The 17,925-nt window shown below is 29.5% G+C and overlaps 5 protein-coding genes across 18 annotated transcripts; 3 read left to right on the top strand and 2 right to left on the bottom strand.

The window, feature by feature from the left end:
• Nucleotides 1–122: 122 nt before the first annotated feature.
• Nucleotides 123–2,241, top strand: LOC117238484 (ultraviolet-B receptor UVR8). Of its 7 annotated transcripts, none has more exons than XM_033503443.1 (7): nt 123–301; nt 606–1,173; nt 1,270–1,494; nt 1,573–1,725; nt 1,798–1,946; nt 2,039–2,073; nt 2,138–2,241. In XM_033503443.1, exons 1-6 carry the CDS (start codon nt 278–280, stop codon nt 2,057–2,059), a joined length of 1,140 nt encoding a protein of 379 aa, XP_033359334.1. In that variant the 5' UTR covers nt 123–277; the 3' UTR covers nt 2,060–2,073; nt 2,138–2,241. The 7 variants fall into 7 exon arrangements, with proteins under 7 accessions (XP_033359334.1, XP_033359343.1, XP_033359309.1 ...); XM_033503452.1 differs by having other exon boundaries at nt 2,068–2,073; nt 2,138–2,196; XM_033503418.1 differs by having other exon boundaries at nt 2,068–2,208.
• LOC117238514 (protein FAM92A-A) lies at nt 2,156–4,221 on the top strand. Of its 2 annotated transcripts, XM_033503484.1 has the most exons (9): nt 2,156–2,296; nt 2,380–2,481; nt 2,585–2,713; nt 2,799–2,979; nt 3,074–3,298; nt 3,431–3,463; nt 3,580–3,747; nt 3,836–3,943; nt 4,015–4,221. In XM_033503484.1, the coding sequence occupies exons 1-9, from the start codon at nt 2,265–2,267 to the stop codon at nt 4,132–4,134; spliced, it is 1,098 nt and encodes a 365-aa protein (XP_033359375.1). In that variant the 5' UTR covers nt 2,156–2,264; the 3' UTR covers nt 4,135–4,221. The 2 variants fall into 2 exon arrangements, with proteins under 2 accessions (XP_033359375.1, XP_033359380.1); XM_033503489.1 differs by lacking the exon at nt 3,431–3,463.
• Nucleotides 4,218–5,237, bottom strand: LOC117238524 (heat shock factor-binding protein 1). Its single transcript, XM_033503503.1, has 3 exons — nt 4,837–5,237; nt 4,677–4,743; nt 4,218–4,474 (listed from the first exon to the last, which is right to left on the bottom strand). The coding sequence occupies exons 1-3, from the start codon at nt 4,933–4,935 to the stop codon at nt 4,386–4,388; spliced, it is 255 nt and encodes an 84-aa protein (XP_033359394.1). The 5' UTR covers nt 4,936–5,237; the 3' UTR covers nt 4,218–4,385.
• A 239-nt stretch (nt 5,238–5,476) lies between these two features.
• LOC117238481 (endoplasmic reticulum-Golgi intermediate compartment protein 2) lies at nt 5,477–8,454 on the bottom strand. The gene is made up of 7 exons (XM_033503405.1): nt 8,328–8,454; nt 7,123–7,335; nt 6,861–7,028; nt 6,405–6,777; nt 6,086–6,336; nt 5,754–6,014; nt 5,477–5,686 (listed from the first exon to the last, which is right to left on the bottom strand). The coding sequence occupies exons 3-7, from the start codon at nt 6,961–6,963 to the stop codon at nt 5,496–5,498; spliced, it is 1,179 nt and encodes a 392-aa protein (XP_033359296.1). The 5' UTR covers nt 6,964–7,028; nt 7,123–7,335; nt 8,328–8,454; the 3' UTR covers nt 5,477–5,495.
• On the top strand, nt 7,547–15,382 carry LOC117238424 (E3 ubiquitin-protein ligase Nedd-4). 7 transcript variants are annotated; one of them, XM_033503317.1, is made up of 16 exons: nt 7,547–7,856; nt 8,293–8,459; nt 9,854–10,054; nt 10,132–10,292; nt 10,646–10,814; nt 10,911–11,026; nt 11,134–11,257; nt 11,816–11,965; nt 12,409–12,459; nt 12,546–12,822; nt 12,908–12,966; nt 13,047–13,112; nt 13,183–13,412; nt 13,487–13,608; nt 13,693–14,332; nt 14,486–15,371. In XM_033503317.1, the coding sequence occupies exons 2-16, from the start codon at nt 8,307–8,309 to the stop codon at nt 14,586–14,588; spliced, it is 2,622 nt and encodes an 873-aa protein (XP_033359208.1). In that variant the 5' UTR covers nt 7,547–7,856; nt 8,293–8,306; the 3' UTR covers nt 14,589–15,371. The 7 variants fall into 7 exon arrangements, with proteins under 7 accessions (XP_033359208.1, XP_033359228.1, XP_033359225.1 ...); XM_033503334.1 differs by lacking the exon at nt 7,547–7,856 and having other exon boundaries at nt 8,270–8,459; nt 14,486–14,618; nt 14,698–15,382; XM_033503326.1 differs by lacking the exon at nt 7,547–7,856 and having other exon boundaries at nt 8,270–8,459; nt 14,486–14,628; nt 14,698–15,382.
• Nucleotides 15,383–17,925: the final 2,543 nt, after the last annotated feature.

Below are 17,925 nucleotides of genomic sequence, written 5' to 3'. Positions count from 1 at the left end.
ACATTAGTGTCATCTCCAACCTTACCGATCTAATGTACATACAGACGAGATATGCTGAATATAATTCATTAATTTACTACTTTAAATTGTAGAGGGCAAAGAAAAACTCGATATTTCAGTTCCTATGACTTACGACACAAAATTCCACAAAATGATAGGTCTATTTTATGTTTTATCCGTGCTTCAGTGTACAATTATCTATTTTTTAGTTTATTCATTTTTTGGTTGGGTGTTTTAATATATTAATAAGTAACAATTTCCAGACATAATTATAGCAATGTCCTATTCCTTAATGTCGTGGGTAATATAATAAGTTATTTTTATCGCATGTGCTCATAATGGTTTCATTTTAAATATAAGACTCTGTCTTATATTCATAGAAAATATTACTTTTTCTATATTCACATATTCAAATAGTATTTTCATGAATAATAATATCAATATGATCTGATATTTCTAAAATAAGATATTGTACGCGTGCACTTGTGCTATTAGAAAATATTATTTACGATCGATAAAACAAGATTTGAACGGAAATCTTACTTCTGAGCGGGAATATTTTAAACAAAAATATTGAAATCAAACGAAACTAATACTTATTATAGGGTGCTAATTCTCACGGCCAACTTGGACAAGGAATTGAGTCGGAAGAGTGTGTTTTACCATGTGAAGTTGATTTATCAAAGTGCTCCCTAGAACCGAAAAAAATAAAAAAAATAGTTGGCGGTGCTGGTCACACGTTAATTTTAGATGATACCGGTCGCGTTTATTCTTGCGGTTGGAACAATAAAGGACAAGTAGGCTTTCCGACGAAGGATAGTATTTTATCATTTCGAGAATTAAATGAAAAATTGAAGAATAAGGTTATCGTGGATATAGCGTGCGGCTGGGATTGTTCCGCTGCGTTAACAATAGAAGGCACTTTACTCCTGTGGGGCTCGAATCGTTTCGGTCAATTAGGAAAACATCCGAACAGTCTTCAATGGACACACGAACCCTTCGAAGTTGTAACTGGTCGAAAAATTAAAGGAATTTCAATGGGTTTAAGACACACTGCCCTACTAACAGAAGATTGTAAAATTTTAGTAGCAGGAACAGGTAGCAAAGGGCAGTTAGGATTAAGCTTCTCGAATAGTAAGGGATCTTTAAATGCAGCATATAGTTTTACAGAAGGTAAATGTACTTAGATATAAAAGAATTAAGAGAAACATGTTTTCACAATGTAAACAAAGATTATTGGATTTAAATTGGATTAATGGATTTAAATAGTTTTAACGTTATCGGACATCGAGAGCGTCAGTTGTGGTCAATACCATACAATCGCGGTAGCGAAAGATGGAAATATTTATGCATTTGGTGATAATAAATACGGGCAATTAGGATTAAATACAGATGCATGTCCAAAAACATTCATTCCAATAAAACTATCAGATGTTCAGTTTAAATTGCCAATTAATATGTACAGTGGTTGGTCGCATGTAATTGTATTAAATGGTAATACTATTTCACAACTTAATTAACACAATACATACATATTTTCAAAATCTGATTGCTTTGTTAGTTTACTATTAGATAATAATATTTTTGGTTGGGGCCGAAATACATATGGGCAGTTAGGTATTATAAAACTCGAAAAGTCATCAATTTGGAAAGCTACGCGGATCGAAAATCTTCCGAAAGTGCATCGAGTTTCTGCTGGCTCAGAACATAATGTTGCATTAACTGGTATACACATAATAACTAACAGCAACAAAAAAAAAACTTGATGAAAATCAAATTTTATTTATAACATTTTAGAGAATGGGGAAATTTTATGTTGGGGTTGGAACGAACACGGAAATTGTGGAAATGGTCATACGAAAGATGTAAAATTTCCGGAACAACTGGTCCTGCCCTACAATTACACAGGAATTCTTATCGGAAGTGGCGCAGCTCATTCATTTGCAGTAATAAAGACTATTTTATAAGAAATAATGACAATAAAAACAAGATATTTTTTAGTCATTTTTCCGCTTTTCCCCTTCCTAAAAACATATAGAAAATTTGTAATTCTACTTAAATGTACAGTTAAAGGTAAGCAAAAGCCAGGTAGATCGATGAGAGTATATACATACTCAAAAGTCGACCTCACCTGTAGGGATAATACACCACCTGTCAGTAGTAAACTATCGGTGGGGTATCCATACGGACGTAGCAATGGAACCTTCCATATGAAGATCGATTGATTCAAATAAAAAAAAAGTTGCGAAATGATATAGAACAAAATGTTACGTTCAAGATCTCAAAGCAGCATTTGGTACATATTTTCAATTATTTATATTTACACAAACTTCAGTTTGCATTGAGATTCATATTTATAATTTTATTACATTTATTCAGGGAACAAGAAGCAAAGTTTGTACAAGATCGAATATCCAACGTAGAGAAACATTTTGCAGAATTATGCTCGACATTTGCAGCATATACAAGAAAAGCTGCTAGGTTTGTACATAACAACGGCTTCTATTGATCTTGTACATATCGATTATTTCTCTTCTATGGTACTTTATCTTTCTGTGTATAAATTTATGTAATGTACTTTTAGATTACGCGATAAAGGAGATGAAATAGCAAAAATTATCGAAACTTACGCTCAATCGGAAACGATAAATCAATCATTATCTAACGGATTAACAAACTTTTCTGCAACTTTGTCAGTAATTGGGGATTATAGGTGGGTATTTTCTTGTTGAATCACAGAGACAAAAAAGATTAATTTTACTGTTTAAATTATCACAACTTTTATTCGTTATTTTTAGGAACGCTAAAGTGCAGAGATTTGATGCCAAAATAATTTCTCCACTTTCTCAATACGCGACAATCTGCAAACACGCTCGCGATGACGTAAAAAATACATTTACAACACGCGATAAAGAATTGACAAGAAAAAGACATCTAGATAGGCTTAGGGAACGAAATCCTAGAAACAGACAGATGATCGTATCCTTACATTCAATTTCAATGCATTTAACTAATTACATTTAGGCAGTGTTAAAAAATTACAATTATTTTAAATTCTTAAAAATCAACATAGTCTCAAGCCGAATCTGAGCTCATGAAAGCTTCTGTTGAAGTTTCAAGAGTTGTTAAAGGTTTAGAAGAACAAATCGACGCATTCGAAAAGCGGAAATTGCATGATCTGAAAACTGTACTTTTAGATTTTATTATCATTGAACTAAGTTTTCATGCAAAAACTCTTGAATTACTGACAAAAGGTTACCAGGATATTGCAGAAATCGATGAAGTTAAAGATTTAGAGGTAGGCCACCTTTTACTTAAATAATATTCATAGTCTAATGTAAAAAAATATTTTTCACATATTTATGTTGGATCTGTTGTATAGTCTTGAAATTACCTTAAATTAGTATTATTTTTTGATACTTACTCGCAGGACTTTCAAATAATAAGAGGAAACATGAATGGGGTAATTTTTTTATTCCACTAGTTATTGAGTATTAACTTGTCATATAAATTATTAAAATATAAGTAGAGAAATATGTTTCTACCCTTTAAATTAATTAGAGCAATGATTAATTCCAGGAATTTCGTGAAGTAATGCATATACCCGATTCTATTGCGAGATTGCCTACCGTTGGGCGAACTTCATTTCGGCAGTCTTATTCACTTACCAATTTGGCAAGTCGTTTCATGTCTTCGCCCGCAAATTCTCAGAAATTAGCTAATCATGCAGTCGAATCTACCTCGATTGTTAGTATAAATCAATCATCATTGTATACCAGTATGTTATAATTCAATGCAAATGCTTACGCTATAACTGCAATGGATATTTTTGTAGGATTCTGCAAAGTCGAGCTTAAAGACAAACTCTTCAGAATCTGTACAGATTGAGGAATTTAGAGATAGTTCAGAAGAAACAGAGTCTGAATCTACTAAAGAGAAACCTGTGAGAACCAGGCATAAATCTATGTAATTCTAAATAATCTATTATCTCCAAAATATTTTGTTCAATTCTAGATTGAATTGCAAGCTAATTCTGGATATAAGGATTCAACAAGACTTATTGTCAAAACAATACCACCAATTCCTGTATATCAAAAATTTCTAACAATGCCTATGATGATCAAGCATGGGTGATCTAATAGTATTTATCTAGCACTGAAATGTATTGTATATTTTTACTTACAAACAGAAAGGAAATAAAATATGCATTATACCACTACATTATTGCAAAAAAGTCATTTTATTGTTTTAATGATCAAAAATTCATACCAATAATATACAAATACCGTTCTTGTATAATAATATTTGTTAGTATAGTATAATATATGTTATATGTAAAAGATCTCTTTGTTTCTATATCAAAATTAATAATATAATAAATACAATCATTTGTCACCTCCTTCTACACCAGCTTGTGTCATCAAATCTGTAATATTCTTTTCTAAATCGTCTATTCTGTTTCCCATTTCATCTAGTATTTTGTATTAAGGATATTTATAATATTATTTATGAAAACGTTAAATAAATTCCCTTAAATAAACTGTTTTTCACACATGTAATAATTTGTATTTTCTTAGCAGAAAAATTATGCTTATAAAAATATACACTTTAATGCACACTTTATTTTTGAGGTTATCTAAGAAAATGCATCTTAAGCAACTAATAAAAAAGGATATTTTTTCCAAGAATTTGATCTGACATTGTTTGAAATTTCCCTTGCATATTCTGTAATAGTGTTTGTACCTAAAATATACAAAAAATATAAACAAGAATAGACAGTCACATTATGGAAATATTAATAGAGAGTATCACAATAATGAATTATATCATACTCACATACTCCGTCAATTCTTGCATATTTTTTGGTTCAGCACTATTACCTATTCCATAATTATCAGTATCCTCAGTTTTATGATCTTGTTTAATATCTGCCATTCCTAAACGATTTGTATTTATTCAATCTCGCTTCACAGTGGGATGAGCTTTGTTCTTTCGAATAGTTCTGTCAAGCGCATGCGAAGATTTTCTATCAACTGATACTTTTGCTACGTACAATGCAAATTATCGAAACATCGATTTAACAAATGTAAATAAAATATCATTTTTCGATCAAACTTTTAATGTGACTCAGACACGATTACTTTCTTACTATTTCTTTCATACTCTATTCAAATAAATGATTCTATTGGTGGAAATTAAGAGAAGGGGAAGGTTCCTCCCATCCTTGTTTGATAGTGTAAACATAAAAGCGCATACGTATGAAACGCTTGGTGTTTGCAAATTAACATTGTAATATACAATAATATAGTTGTTATTCGCAGTGTTAAAAAATTAAGAAGAAAAGAACATACACGGCTGATAAATATAAAATCGCTATTAATTTTATTGGTATATACAGAACAGTTACAAACATATTTATTATTATTAGCTTAGTATATTAGTTATTAGCTTCGTATATTTAAAAGTTATTTTAATATCTAATTAAAAGATTACCTTTATTGAGGTTTAAACACAATATCCACATTTTCTGGAGCTGAAATATTCAGAAGATTTGCTGTGTCAAACGATTGATAGTTTGAAGTAGTAGGTGGAATGGGGTACTTTTGGTCATTTTTGTTTTCCTTGGTTGCAAAAAATTTGCAACACAAAATATACCAAAAACTTTGTACAATACTTTTTATCATACCTACAAAATTTTCTCTGTAAAAAATATCTTCAACGGCACAAAATAATTCAAGTAAATTGATATTTACCGCTTGTAACAAAAATACCTCCAACAGTGGCACATAATTTCACTAGAAATTGACACACTGTATCACGTTGTTGAGTAACTTTTATTTTAAGAGCACTCATATCATATTTAAAAAAAATTCCTGGACTTCCATGAGATTCTCTTTGGTGATCAATTGGTCTTTGATGATCTTTTACGCTATACTGATAAGTTTTGGAAGTGCTCAGTAGAGTCTGTATATCTGTGGGAACCACTTCCACAAAATACTGATATAAAATCATATCTAAAATATATTTCGTTTCAAATAAATTATAAATATTATAATACTTATATTTACATTTCATACAAACTTACTGTTGTCAGCAATTTTTTCATCCCCTTCTAATGGATGAATAATACCTGGACTAGGTGCTCCAAATGAAAATTTATTTATCCTATGAGTAAAGTTATGCTCTTCGTCCGTCATGAAAGCTAAAATATGTATATGCCCCATAGGAAATGATAATGATTTTCCAGCTGTTATATGAAGATTTCCAGCAACCTTGTTAGCATTTAAACTGCCATGAATGCGACATGAATTTGGTGGATAACTAGGCTGATGGGTCCTGCAAGATGTATTGATATATCTATATAATATGTATCAATTATGGGTATAATAATGTGATTTATATACCGTTTTGGCATTTCACTATATAAAGTAACTTGATTAGATTTCCATAATAATTCATGAATCGCATGGTATTCCTCTCTTAGATAAGAATTCACATTTTTTAAAGCTTCAAAGTGAGATCTCTGCTCTTGTGTCAATTCCCACCATGTATCTTCTTGCTCTAATGAGTCATGTCCAATTATATTTTGATATGTAGAATCTAAGACATCAGCACTAATACGGCTACATGTCATAGCAATGGTGATATCAATATTTATTTTCAATTTTGCATCACTATCTGTGTCTGTTTCAAATTTAAATTGTAGTCTGCTGTCAAGATAATAACTTGTTTCAGCTATTATTAAATATGCAATAATGCAGATTGTAAATATAGAGACTGTAATTGTAAAAATTGTACTTGTAAAAGTAAGATATTATATTTAATAATTAGAGCAGTAAATAGTAAAACAAAAAACTTACATGTTCCTCCAACTGCAGTTTTGTCTACATATGGTTCAGGAACTTTAGGAAATCCATCCAATTCTTTGACAGTTTTAATATTAATATTCCGTCTTCGTAACATTTTAACAGTTTTTAAGATTCAGATATTAGTATATAATATTTATTCTCTAACTAAATTCTATTAACCTACAAAATGTGCAAGAATAAATTTGAATACACATGTATTATAACGTAAGTACATGTATATGTATGCATAATATAAATTTGGCAATATTTTTACCTTAATGTTACATTTAACATGAATAGTATGTACATATTTACAAATACACATGCATGTCTAGTATATAATATTTCAAACACATACATTAAGTTCCATGGGTCAAGTAGTCACATATTACAAGTAACAGACTTTGATACAAATGTTCAACATTTTTCTATTTAACGACAGATAAAGGTTAGTTGTTTCGGACGGTAACTAAAGGCGCCACCATACCTATAAAAAGAACGAAAATTAGTTGAAATTATCATACACAATCAAATGTATGAACAATAACTGATACCATCACAATTGTTAGAAACAAACGATTGTTTAAAATAGTAATAAATATATGTTATGAATTTTTATTCATTATAATTTCATAATTGTTTATTTAATTCCAGAATATTTGATGGAGTAATTACCCATATATATGTTTATGAGGTTTCCAATGTATTGGTTAATTCGTAGTTGAATGTTGAATAAATACGTGTTATCACTTTAATGATTTAAAACATTCCTTATCTTAAACGATTTTTACACTTAATGCTCGCATCGAAAATAAGTGATTTTGCAGTTATGGACGACCACGCATTATGTCTTTTGTAGCTTAAATATAAATAAGTCAGAAATCAGTTAATGGTGAATTATGTGCACGTGTTATATTAAAGTGTTAATTTTTATTTAAATGTATATATATATGTGTATATATATACACATATATCACATCTTCGTGTATCTTTTTTCTGTATTTTTTGGTAATAATTTCAGATAAGATTTATTATCAGTATTTATTAATATACATTTATTTTAAATATCAATATTATTACTCATCTTAGATGCAAGTATTTAGTACGTTTATTTATTTAATTTTTTATTATTATGTTATCTTATAAATTTATTATATAACAAATAGAAACAATTAGTTTTTATTTATTTATATGATCTACACTATGCTTAGTGGCACCTAAAAGCATATATGAAATACTTTAAAATGTACTTGCAAAAGGTTTTGTTATGCGAATGAAATTTAATTCTTTTTTAAAGATTATAAAGAGCAATTGCAATAATTATTTACATTTCAAATATACTATCTTTATGTAATTATATAAAATTACATATAAAAAGAATAAAATACATATAATATCATAGTGAATAATCTTTGTGTTAATGTGTTAAAACTATTATTAAAAGATTAAGAACACAAGATGCCTGGTACTTTGACCTACCCAATGTATGCTGGTGTTGAATCACCTCCTCAAAGAACTCGTGCTTATACTTGGAATTCTCAGCATCGTTCTGCATCTCGGGCATTGCAAGCTAACAGAAGACCAGGACGCTTTTCATTGACAGAACCTGCAGTATGTAAATAATCATATTTCCTTGTATATGTGATATTTGTACAATGCATTATTTTAAGAGATAATAACTTAGAAATTATTCATTCTTATCATATCTCATGATATTAAACTGAAAATTCAACTGAACAATATAGCTTATTATCATACATTTTATTTTAATATCCTTATTAATGTCAATACAAAGACCCTCTGATATTAAAACAATACTTTGATACTCAAGAAACCGTAAAAAAAAAAAAAAATAAAACAGATATATTAGAAAACACGTGAGTCACTTTTTATGCGCATTAATCGTTAAAACGTAATGGTAGCGTTGTAATAATGTTTTGATGAAAAACTAAATTCTTACAATTTCGATTACGTCGTTCAACTTACTACATTTAATAACGAAAGACGTCTATTTAGAAAAATTTGGAGAGATTTTCGCAGACGCATTAAAAGTTGTTCGTGTCAAGGATATCTAAAATTGTTTCGTAATCTACTTTTCTGGAATTTTTGTTTGTTCTAATACTGATAAAATTGATAAAGATTAAGGAAAATATACTTTGTAAAATATACATATACACAATAATGATTCTTTTTTTATTTGAAATGATTGAAATGGATTTTAGTCACGTTTGAATATTTAAAAGGAAGTTAGCCATCTTTAAGCGCGAGTATATCATATCCGTTTCGTTCGTGCAATAGTAACCGAGAGGGGTTAAGACAAAATAGGTTTCTTGATGGCATATAAGAAACTGTAAACGTAGTAAAATTATAAAAAGTAGTCATCAACGATTAAGAATAAATCGAATACACATAACGTTAATGGCAGAGGAACATGTTTATGGATATAATCCAACGTCTGGAGCTGACGGAGAATCCGTACGTAACTATTTTGACAGTTTGACAAGTACAGGTTGGATTTTTGATTGATAGACTTCAAAAAGATTGTCACTTCCTCAAAGTTGTTGATTTTATGATTAATAATATTATTGCGTTAATAATAAAATTTTTATATTATTAATAACCGTAGCACGAATCATCTTTATATTTTTTTAATCAAAACAATCAATAAATTGATAAAATGCATCAATATTAATATTTTTATATTTTATTACCCATCTACATTAAACTTAAAAAACAATATATTCTTTTCATTTTTTATGTATAACTTTATTTATTTTCGTAGTGCTTTATATTTTGTGTTTTTATAATTAATGTATTAAATAAAATATAAGTAAAATAGTTAATTGTTTGTTTATTATATAAACTATATAAAACTAACCAGAAAATTCTTATCATAGTTATTAATAGAAACAAAAGACATGACAAGTTTAACTTTTTTCTATTTAACATTTTGAGAATCTAGCGTTAATTAATGTTTTTGTTTTGTTTTTTGATATTGTATATAGAGAGATGAAGCTACCCGGAAGCTGAGATTAAAAGTGATTGCTGGTCACCAATTAGCAAAAAAGGACATCTTTGGTGCAAGCGATCCTTATGTGCGTATTGATTTAAATACTTTAAATGGCGACCAGACAATAGATTCTGCACTTACGAAAACTAAAAAAAAGACATTGAATCCTGTCTGGGAAGAAGAATTTATATTTAGAGTAAGTATGATTATATTATAATTTAATGTCAAGATAAATTCAATATGTTAATGAAAATATATATTCTTTATTGTTAGGTTAAACCTGTCGATCATAAATTGGTGTTACAAGTTTTTGATGAGAATAGATTGACAAGGGATGATTTTCTTGGTATGGTAGAATTAACATTGATTAATCTACCTAAAGAACAAGAAGGTCGTACAATTCCTGTTAGGCGTTATTTACTTCGACCACGTAGGTAAGTATTTTTATAATATATGCTTAAAGCTGTGTATTTTTGTATATTTTAAAAATTTAATCTGTTTAGCTTCCTATTAAAATTATTTGGCCTCAAACTACAGATATGGTTTTACAAGCTACTATATATTATATATACAATAGAAATAATTGAAATACATTACTTTTATTCATTAATTTTCATTTTTATTATTTTTATATGCACTGTTACATGTTTTGGGTCAGTTTTGCATCTAGTTATATTTATTGGCTCCATATCACCATAATGGATTTTCATGTTTAGTTCATTAATATATTTCTTTTGTATCTTTCATTTGCAAATGCAAAATGAATAACTTACGAGGATATGGCTAGTAATCATTCCAGTCAGCGTTCAAGAGTAAAAGGCACCTTGGAAGTATATCATGCATACATTTCTGACTCATCAACTGTGGACAATGATAATGGAGATACTGCATCAGACTCAGGAGGCTGGGAAATGGTACAGCCAGTAAATAATAGTCCTGTGGAACAAGCTGCAGAGGTATGCACAGTTACATCTATACTTTAAACTACAAATATTAAAGATGACTCTACTCATGTATATATAAACTAATACTTTAATTGAATGTTCTTTTAGGTCATGATTATCAGACCTTTACCACCAGGATGGGAAGAGAGACAAGATGCAAATGGGCGAACATATTATGTCAATCATGTAGCAAGATTTACACAATGGGAACATCCATCAGAATCGTATGTAACAGATATATACATATATATATATATATATATCTGCTTCAACATATTTATTGTGTAATAAGTATAAATAATAATGCAGAAATATTTTAATTTACTTATAGTACTACATCACCTAGTGGAAATATGACTATTGAGCGACATTTCAATACTGCAGTAACTGAATTTCAACGTCGTTTTCACATTAGTGCCGATGAAGAAAATAGACACAGAACTTCAATTAATCAGGTAATATTGATGGTTGTATAATTAATGTAAATACCGTAAAAGAAAGAAAAAGATGAAATGAATTTATTAACTAGTCAGCTTAGAATCTGTTTTCAAATTTGTGTATTATAACAGAATATTATGTCTTATACTTTATTTTAAGATTTAGAGTTTATGTAGACTTGTTGTGTGTAAAAAGATACACACACACGCACAAAACCCAAGTTTACATTTAATATATTTTTGAATAATAAAAATATATTTATATCTTTAGGTGGGAGTAGATTAGAAATTGTTGCTATATATATTTTTTGCTTTGTATATTATCTTTTCAATTGTGTAAATTAACAAAAAGTTTATAACCAAACGTTTACGTAACCCCATTTAACATATATAGATGCATCATACTCTGTTTAACTATAGATATGTGCTTTAATAGATAACTGTTAACTGTCAAGATGTGCATGAATTATTGAAAGACAAAAATATGAATATAAATGTCTAAACAGTATAAAAACCTTCTAACAAATAGAGTATTTAGCATGCAGTATGTAGCAATTTTGTGCATGTGTGTGTAAGGATGGTGAAGTTCTCCGTGAGGATGGCGAAGATTCGGATGCGAGAAATTATGAGATTGAGAATCATAGGGGAGGGGGTAGTGGGGATACTTCGTCAGACTCTGGACATTCTGTTGATCAACGCGGCTACCTTAGTGAATATGAAGACCAGGTACTCATTCATAGATATGATTATTTTCAATTGTATAAGCTGTTTTTATTTACATGTGTTCATTTATTTGACGAAAATAAAGGCTATAATTTGTAAACAGAGATTATATATTTTTTTCATGTAGTGCATTGCTGTCTGTATTACTTTGTGTTCCAATACAATTTAAAACATTTATTACAATACTTCATCATGCAGTTGAGTGTTACAAACTAACCATTCTTTCTAAAAAGTACTCTTAGTGTTAACAAAAATTGTATTTCTGTAATTGACATATTGCACTATTTTGATTAATTTTGTTGTTTATTACGCAAAAATCATAACAAATTTGTAATACATTATAAAATGTTGAAAGTGTATAACATATAAATTTCTTTGTAAAATAATATATTGAAATTATATCCATGTACATGTTGTATGAAAACATATTACTATTGTACTTGCAGAGTGATGATAGTGTGGATAGTCCAGCTGGATCTAGACGATCATCTGAACAAGTTAGTACAGCGTTTTATTGTAAATAATAACAGCGAATACTATAAAAATTATTTACCCTAATTCCTGTTACTGATTCGATGTCTAGATCGAAAGTCCGAAACCTGTGGTTCCTGCGCCAAGTGACGAGGGATTACCACCTGGGTGGGGTATGCAAATAGCTCCGAACGGTAGAGTATTTTTCATTGATCACACTGCGAGGACAACAACATGGATCGACCCTCGAACAGGGCGACCAAGTTCAATACCTAATCACATTGCTCCTTCTACTACACCAAGAAGTGATTTAGATCAGCTTGGTCCTCTTCCTGAAGGTTGGGAAGAAAGAGTTCATACGGATGGCCGAATATTTTTCATTGATCATAGTATGTGAATGTCTACCAAGATTTTGTAAAGCTCGAAAATTTTGGCTTTGATCAAAATTTTTGTTTTTCTATTCTTGCTCTGCAGATACAAGAACAACACAATGGGAAGATCCTCGCATGTCCAATCCTCAAATTGCTGGACCGGTATGAGTCTCTTTAGTCCAAAGATTGTGATATATGAAGTATAACTCATTTAATTTGTTAATATTTCTATATTTTCACAGGCCGTACCATATTCACGAGATTATAAACGTAAATACGAATATCTTAAATCTCAGTTAAGAAAGCCTGTAAGTATATGATTGTACAAAACTTAATCATATTAGATTTCTTTTATATTTCATCCATATTTTTTTTCAGAGTAATGTTCCTAATAAATTTGAAATAAAAGTTGGTCGAAATAATATTCTAGAAGATTCGTATCGTATAATTAGTTCTGTCAACAGAGTAGAAATATTGAAAACAAAATTATGGGTTGAATTTGAAGGAGAAGTTGGTTTAGATTATGGAGGTCTCGCTCGAGAATGGTTTTTCCTATTGTCTAAAGAAATGTTTAATCCTTACTATGGATTATTTGAATATTCTGCTACGTAGGTATATTTATGTATAAAATCATTTGCATTCTATAAAATGCAAAAAATAATAATAACTGAAATGTTTGTAGGGATAATTATACCTTGCAAATTAATCCATTTTCGGGGGTATGTAATGAAGAACATTTAAATTATTTTAAATTTATTGGTCGCATAGCAGGTATGGCTGTGTATCATGGTAAACTGTTGGATGGTAAGAATTATTTCAATTATACAGAAGATATAAAACATTTCATTAAGAAAAAATATAAAAGGAGCTCCTATCTTTTTTTTACAGCATTTTTCATTCGTCCATTTTATAAAATGATGTTAGGTAAATCTATTGATTTGAAAGATATGGAAAGCGTTGATTCAGAATATTACAATTCATTATTGTGGATTAAAGAAAACGATCCCAGTGAATTGGAACTTACGTTTTGTGTGGATGAAGAAAGTTTTGGACATACGTCTCAAAGAGAACTTAAACCAGATGGTGCTAATATACCATTAACAGACGAAAATAAAGATGAATATATAGCTTTAGTTATACAGTGGCGTTTTGTATCAAGGGTTCAAGAACAAATGAATGCATTTTTAGAAGGATTTAATGCTCTTATACCACCAACACTAGTAAAAATATTTGATGAAAATGAATTAGAATTATTAATGTGTGGTATTCAACATATTGATGTGAGAGATTGGAAACAAAACACATTGTACAAAGGAGACTATCACGCTAATCACATCGTTGTTCAGTGGTTTTGGCGTGTGGTACTTTCATTTAGCAATGAAATGAGATCCAGACTTTTACAGTTTGTTACTGGTACATCGCGAGTACCTATGAATGGTTTTAAAGAACTTTATGGTAGCAATGGTCCACAATTATTTACAATTGAGAAGTGGGGTACACCAGAAAATTATCCAAGAGCTCATACCTGGTATGTAAACTTTAACATAGTGTCTAATCTTACGCGTAGTTGTTAAAGTAAGATGGATTAAAAATTATAGTAATCTTTCTCATTTGAAAAATTTGGAAAAAGAAACCAAAGAAAGTGTAGAGTTATATCTGATGATTTATGTACCCTTTTCAGTTTTAATCGTATAGATCTCCCTCCATACGAAAGTTATCAACAATTGAGAGAGAAATTGATAAAAGCAATTGAAGGTTCTCAAGGTTTTGCTGGAGTGGATTAGCACGAAATACCCCTTTTCATGATGATATCTGTAATATAATGTACATATATACATACATATAGATACACAACCATGTATACTGTCTAATATTAACTTAACTATTTAACAGGATAAACATTTTTCTGCACTCTGAAGACTTAGGTGTCTTTTGACTGCTAGTTACAACATTAAGACAAATCAATGAAAAGTACGTTTAGATATTACTTAACCTCTACGAATAATTCGAAAAAATTTTACGCATGATGCACTTTAGAAATTATAGGCTATATTTAACAAACAGAACGAAAAAAGTTAATAGTAATCTCAAATGCTGTTTCAGCAATTGATGAATTACAATTTATTAACTCATTCACATTCTAAATGTAATTCCATATTTTGATGGTTACTACACTTTAAAAGTGTTCTTTGGGAAAATTTTATTTGCTGTTATAAAAACATTAATCTGGTATTAATTGTAAATAACTTAAGATAAGAGATAATAATCTATATATTAATTACTTATCTCAATTTGTTGATAAAATGCCTTGTTAAAAGAATTTATAAATAATATGAGTTTACATATTTAAAAAGTTAAATTATACTAAAATATATAATGGACGAGAAAAGAAGTTTTAAATTTTGTTACGTAGGATTTAGTATGATTTTCAAATATATCGAATTTCAGTTACATTCAAGTTAAATGAACATCTGTCAAATTATATTGTATACAATGACGCTATAATTTACGATGAATTGTTGTGCAATGTTGATTTGAATTTTAATATTATACACATATACGTATTTTTTTGGTCTAATTTTATAACATAATTTACTAAAACGAGATCGCTTTCAATGACGATTTCTAATTTTTCCACAAAATTAAACACTATTTTTTAAATGAATAATTTGTTTGAAATTGGAAATGTAATAATTTCACATTTTGTTTTTATATAAAGAAATTAAATCTTTAAAGACTCGCGTATTACGCATCTTTAAGGATTTTCTATCGTAGTAACAAAGGCTAGAAAATTTTGTTTCTTGAAAACATATATATATATATAGTTGCAAAAATGTATAAACAGAAAGTTTTGGGAAATCAATTATGCTATTAGAAGATGTAGCAAGAAGAATAACAGACAGTGTGAAATACGTAATTTGTTTCGTTTTCGATCAATTTATAAATTTATGGTAAAAGACATCATTTAATTTAACATAGATATAATTAAAAATAAATTATTTTTTGGAACAGACGTATCTGTTACATAGTTTATTCGTATAATAAATCGAAAATTTTTCGTATTGGACAGCGTTCTTCTTGTGTGTTCTTCTAAGAACTGATGATGGAAAGCATATTATACTTAGCTCATTGTATATAGCATTAAATAAGATAAAAGAATATATACATCAAATTGCTTAAAAAGCGAAATTTATTTATATATTTTAGCAATTTACGAAACAGTGGACATAGTCCATTCTTTCGTTAAAAATGGTATTATCAATGAAATTGATTATTCGAAGATATTGTGATCGAATTTGTAAATGCGTACTTTGTATAATAATAGCTATTTCAAAAAAGTAACAAGTATTCTAAACGAATATCTAGCATTTAAAGCTAATGAAACATTCCATCCTATTTGTACAGCTTATTTTATTGTAAACAGATACGTCCCATTAGGTAGTAAATATTATTATTACGACAAAAATTTTGTGGCCTTAAATTATGATTATTTTCGATTTTCTATACGCTGGACGTTTTTTAATGACGAAAATTTGGCTTCTTGCATTTACACGATAAACGTATTATATCCAGAATGGAACAATGCATTTCAACGTATTATATTTTTTAAAAAGCCAACGTTACTTGGAAATCGTAGTATTTTTTCTAACACTAAGTTGTAATTTAATTGGGTTAAAAGCTAAGACTGTTAGTTTCCCACGTTTCGTGATATTTACTGAATTGTTCGTTTATTATCATTATTGTTATTGTTATTATTATCTACCTTAGAATTCGCATATATTACTGAGTAATATAGGATATCCAAGTTTTATTTATTATTTTTATTAAAATGTTATATGAGATAATTTGTTGCGAGCTCACAAATACAGTGACTTAATTTCTTCATAACGTCATACTACAGACATGATTTATCAGCTTATCCACATGTATCTGCGTAACTTGCAAAAATATGTGACTAACTCCAATTTACCTCTCTTTAGATTGTATGTAAATATAAACATATTTCTTGTAATATATCGATTACAAGGTACGTACATTTTTACTGTACTTGTGACAGATGAACTTGTAAACAAAATGTTTGTGAGCTAGTTTTTGCGATTATTCATTATTATCGAAATACGGCGAAGTTACACATCGTAATAATTAAGAATTAATTATACGATCAATATATATATATATATATATATATATATATATATATATATATTCTTATGATTGCAAACTAACTTATGTTCTTAAATAATGCTGTGGAAAAATAAATCTATATATACAAATAAATTATACCATGTTGCGTAATCTATTGTAAAAGATAATAGTTTCATTATATCCCTATAATCACATTTTGTGTCATAACTACTTCGATATTATTTTTATATCCGCGTTTACAGGTATCTAGATTGGAATACTTGGTCGTCGATTTTTGGTTAATCATTTGAATATTCGCGGCGGTTCGTGAACGGAATAGTTGGAGGAGTTGTCGTCAGATGGCGATAGTGGCGGGCACATCCGCAGAATCAAAAAAGACAGCTGGGAAGTGTAACATCACACATCGATTCGGCGGCCCTGCAAGCTCGAAAAACTTTCCGTTTCCGCGTTTCTTGCGGCTGCTGATGTTTCTTTACAAAGTAAGCGGTAGTTTGTTTTCGTTGGTTTGATAGGAACGCGTGTGGTGCGGTGTAGAAAGTGACCGTTCTACGAACCGATGTGCTGATAGAAACGTGACTGTTGGTTATGCGGTGGTTCCTGTCACGAACAGCAGCCCTTGTTCAACCCCTGTTTCACGAGTCTCGCTGCGACGAAGGAGGGAAGCTCTGCATGATACAAGCGTGGAGGTCACTGCATTGCGGTGAGTACAATGAACGCTACTGCTTACTTTCACCGATATATGTATATTTCAGCAGTCGATTCTTTCTCTGTAAACCGATACAAACTAACGGGGTTCATTACCCTCCGTAACAAGCATGGTGTACGTCTGTAATTTCAATACAAATATGTAGTCGGAGCGTGTTTCATCCATTATTTCTATTTCTCCGTGCTTTATCGCTCGAAGCGATATACGCATTTTATCGAACGGAAATTTGGAAAAAAGCACGTATCCGTATCATTTCTAGAACGTTCATT

Source organism: Bombus vosnesenskii, unplaced genomic scaffold (assembly GCF_011952255.1).
Source record: "Bombus vosnesenskii isolate JDL3184/JDL3185 unplaced genomic scaffold, Bvos_JDL3184-5_v1.1 scf7180000013264, whole genome shotgun sequence".
NCBI lineage: Eukaryota > Metazoa > Arthropoda > Insecta > Hymenoptera > Apidae > Bombus > Bombus vosnesenskii.
Note: the sequence above shows the minus strand (reverse complement) of the source record. Positions and strands in the feature narration are given on the sequence as shown.

What these genes read in the sequence shown, in the direction of transcription:
- LOC117238484 (XM_033503418.1), top strand. Translation starts at nt 278, where the DNA reads ATGTCCTATTCCTTAATGTCGTGG. An exon ending in AGCATATAGTTTTACAGAAG is followed by an intron (nt 1,174 to 1,269) that starts GTAAATGTACTT and finishes GGATTTAAATAG; the next exon opens with TTTTAACGTTATCGGACATC. An exon ending in GCATGTAATTGTATTAAATG is followed by an intron (nt 1,495 to 1,572) that starts GTAATACTATTT and finishes GTTTACTATTAG; the next exon opens with ATAATAATATTTTTGGTTGG.
- LOC117238514 (XM_033503484.1), top strand. Translation starts at nt 2,265, where the DNA reads ATGTTACGTTCAAGATCTCAAAGCAGCATTTG. An exon ending in TATACAAGAAAAGCTGCTAG is followed by an intron (nt 2,482 to 2,584) that starts GTTTGTACATAA and finishes ATGTACTTTTAG; the next exon opens with ATTACGCGATAAAGGAGATG. An exon ending in CTAGAAACAGACAGATGATC is followed by an intron (nt 2,980 to 3,073) that starts GTATCCTTACAT and finishes AAATCAACATAG; the next exon opens with TCTCAAGCCGAATCTGAGCT.
- LOC117238524 (XM_033503503.1), bottom strand. Translation starts at nt 4,935, where the DNA reads ATGGCAGATATTAAACAAGATCATAAAACTGAGGATACTGATAATTAT. An exon ending in TGCAAGAATTGACGGAGTAT is followed by an intron (nt 4,744 to 4,836) that starts GTGAGTATGATA and finishes TGTATATTTTAG; the next exon opens with GTACAAACACTATTACAGAA. An exon ending in AGATCAAATTCTTGGAAAAA is followed by an intron (nt 4,475 to 4,676) that starts ATATCCTTTTTT and finishes AATACAAAATAC; the next exon opens with TAGATGAAATGGGAAACAGA.
- LOC117238481 (XM_033503405.1), bottom strand. Translation starts at nt 6,963, where the DNA reads ATGTTACGAAGACGGAATATTAATATTAAAACTGTCAAAGAATTGGAT. An exon ending in TATAGTGAAATGCCAAAACG is followed by an intron (nt 6,337 to 6,404) that starts GTATATAAATCA and finishes TACATCTTGCAG; the next exon opens with GACCCATCAGCCTAGTTATC. An exon ending in TGAAAAAATTGCTGACAACA is followed by an intron (nt 6,015 to 6,085) that starts GTAAGTTTGTAT and finishes AATATATTTTAG; the next exon opens with ATATGATTTTATATCAGTAT.
- LOC117238424 (XM_033503334.1), top strand. Translation starts at nt 8,307, where the DNA reads ATGCCTGGTACTTTGACCTACCCAATGTATGCTGGTGTTGAATCACCT. An exon ending in TTAGTGAATATGAAGACCAG is followed by an intron (nt 11,966 to 12,408) that starts GTACTCATTCAT and finishes TTGTACTTGCAG; the next exon opens with AGTGATGATAGTGTGGATAG. An exon ending in AATATTTTTCATTGATCATA is followed by an intron (nt 12,823 to 12,907) that starts GTATGTGAATGT and finishes CTTGCTCTGCAG; the next exon opens with ATACAAGAACAACACAATGG.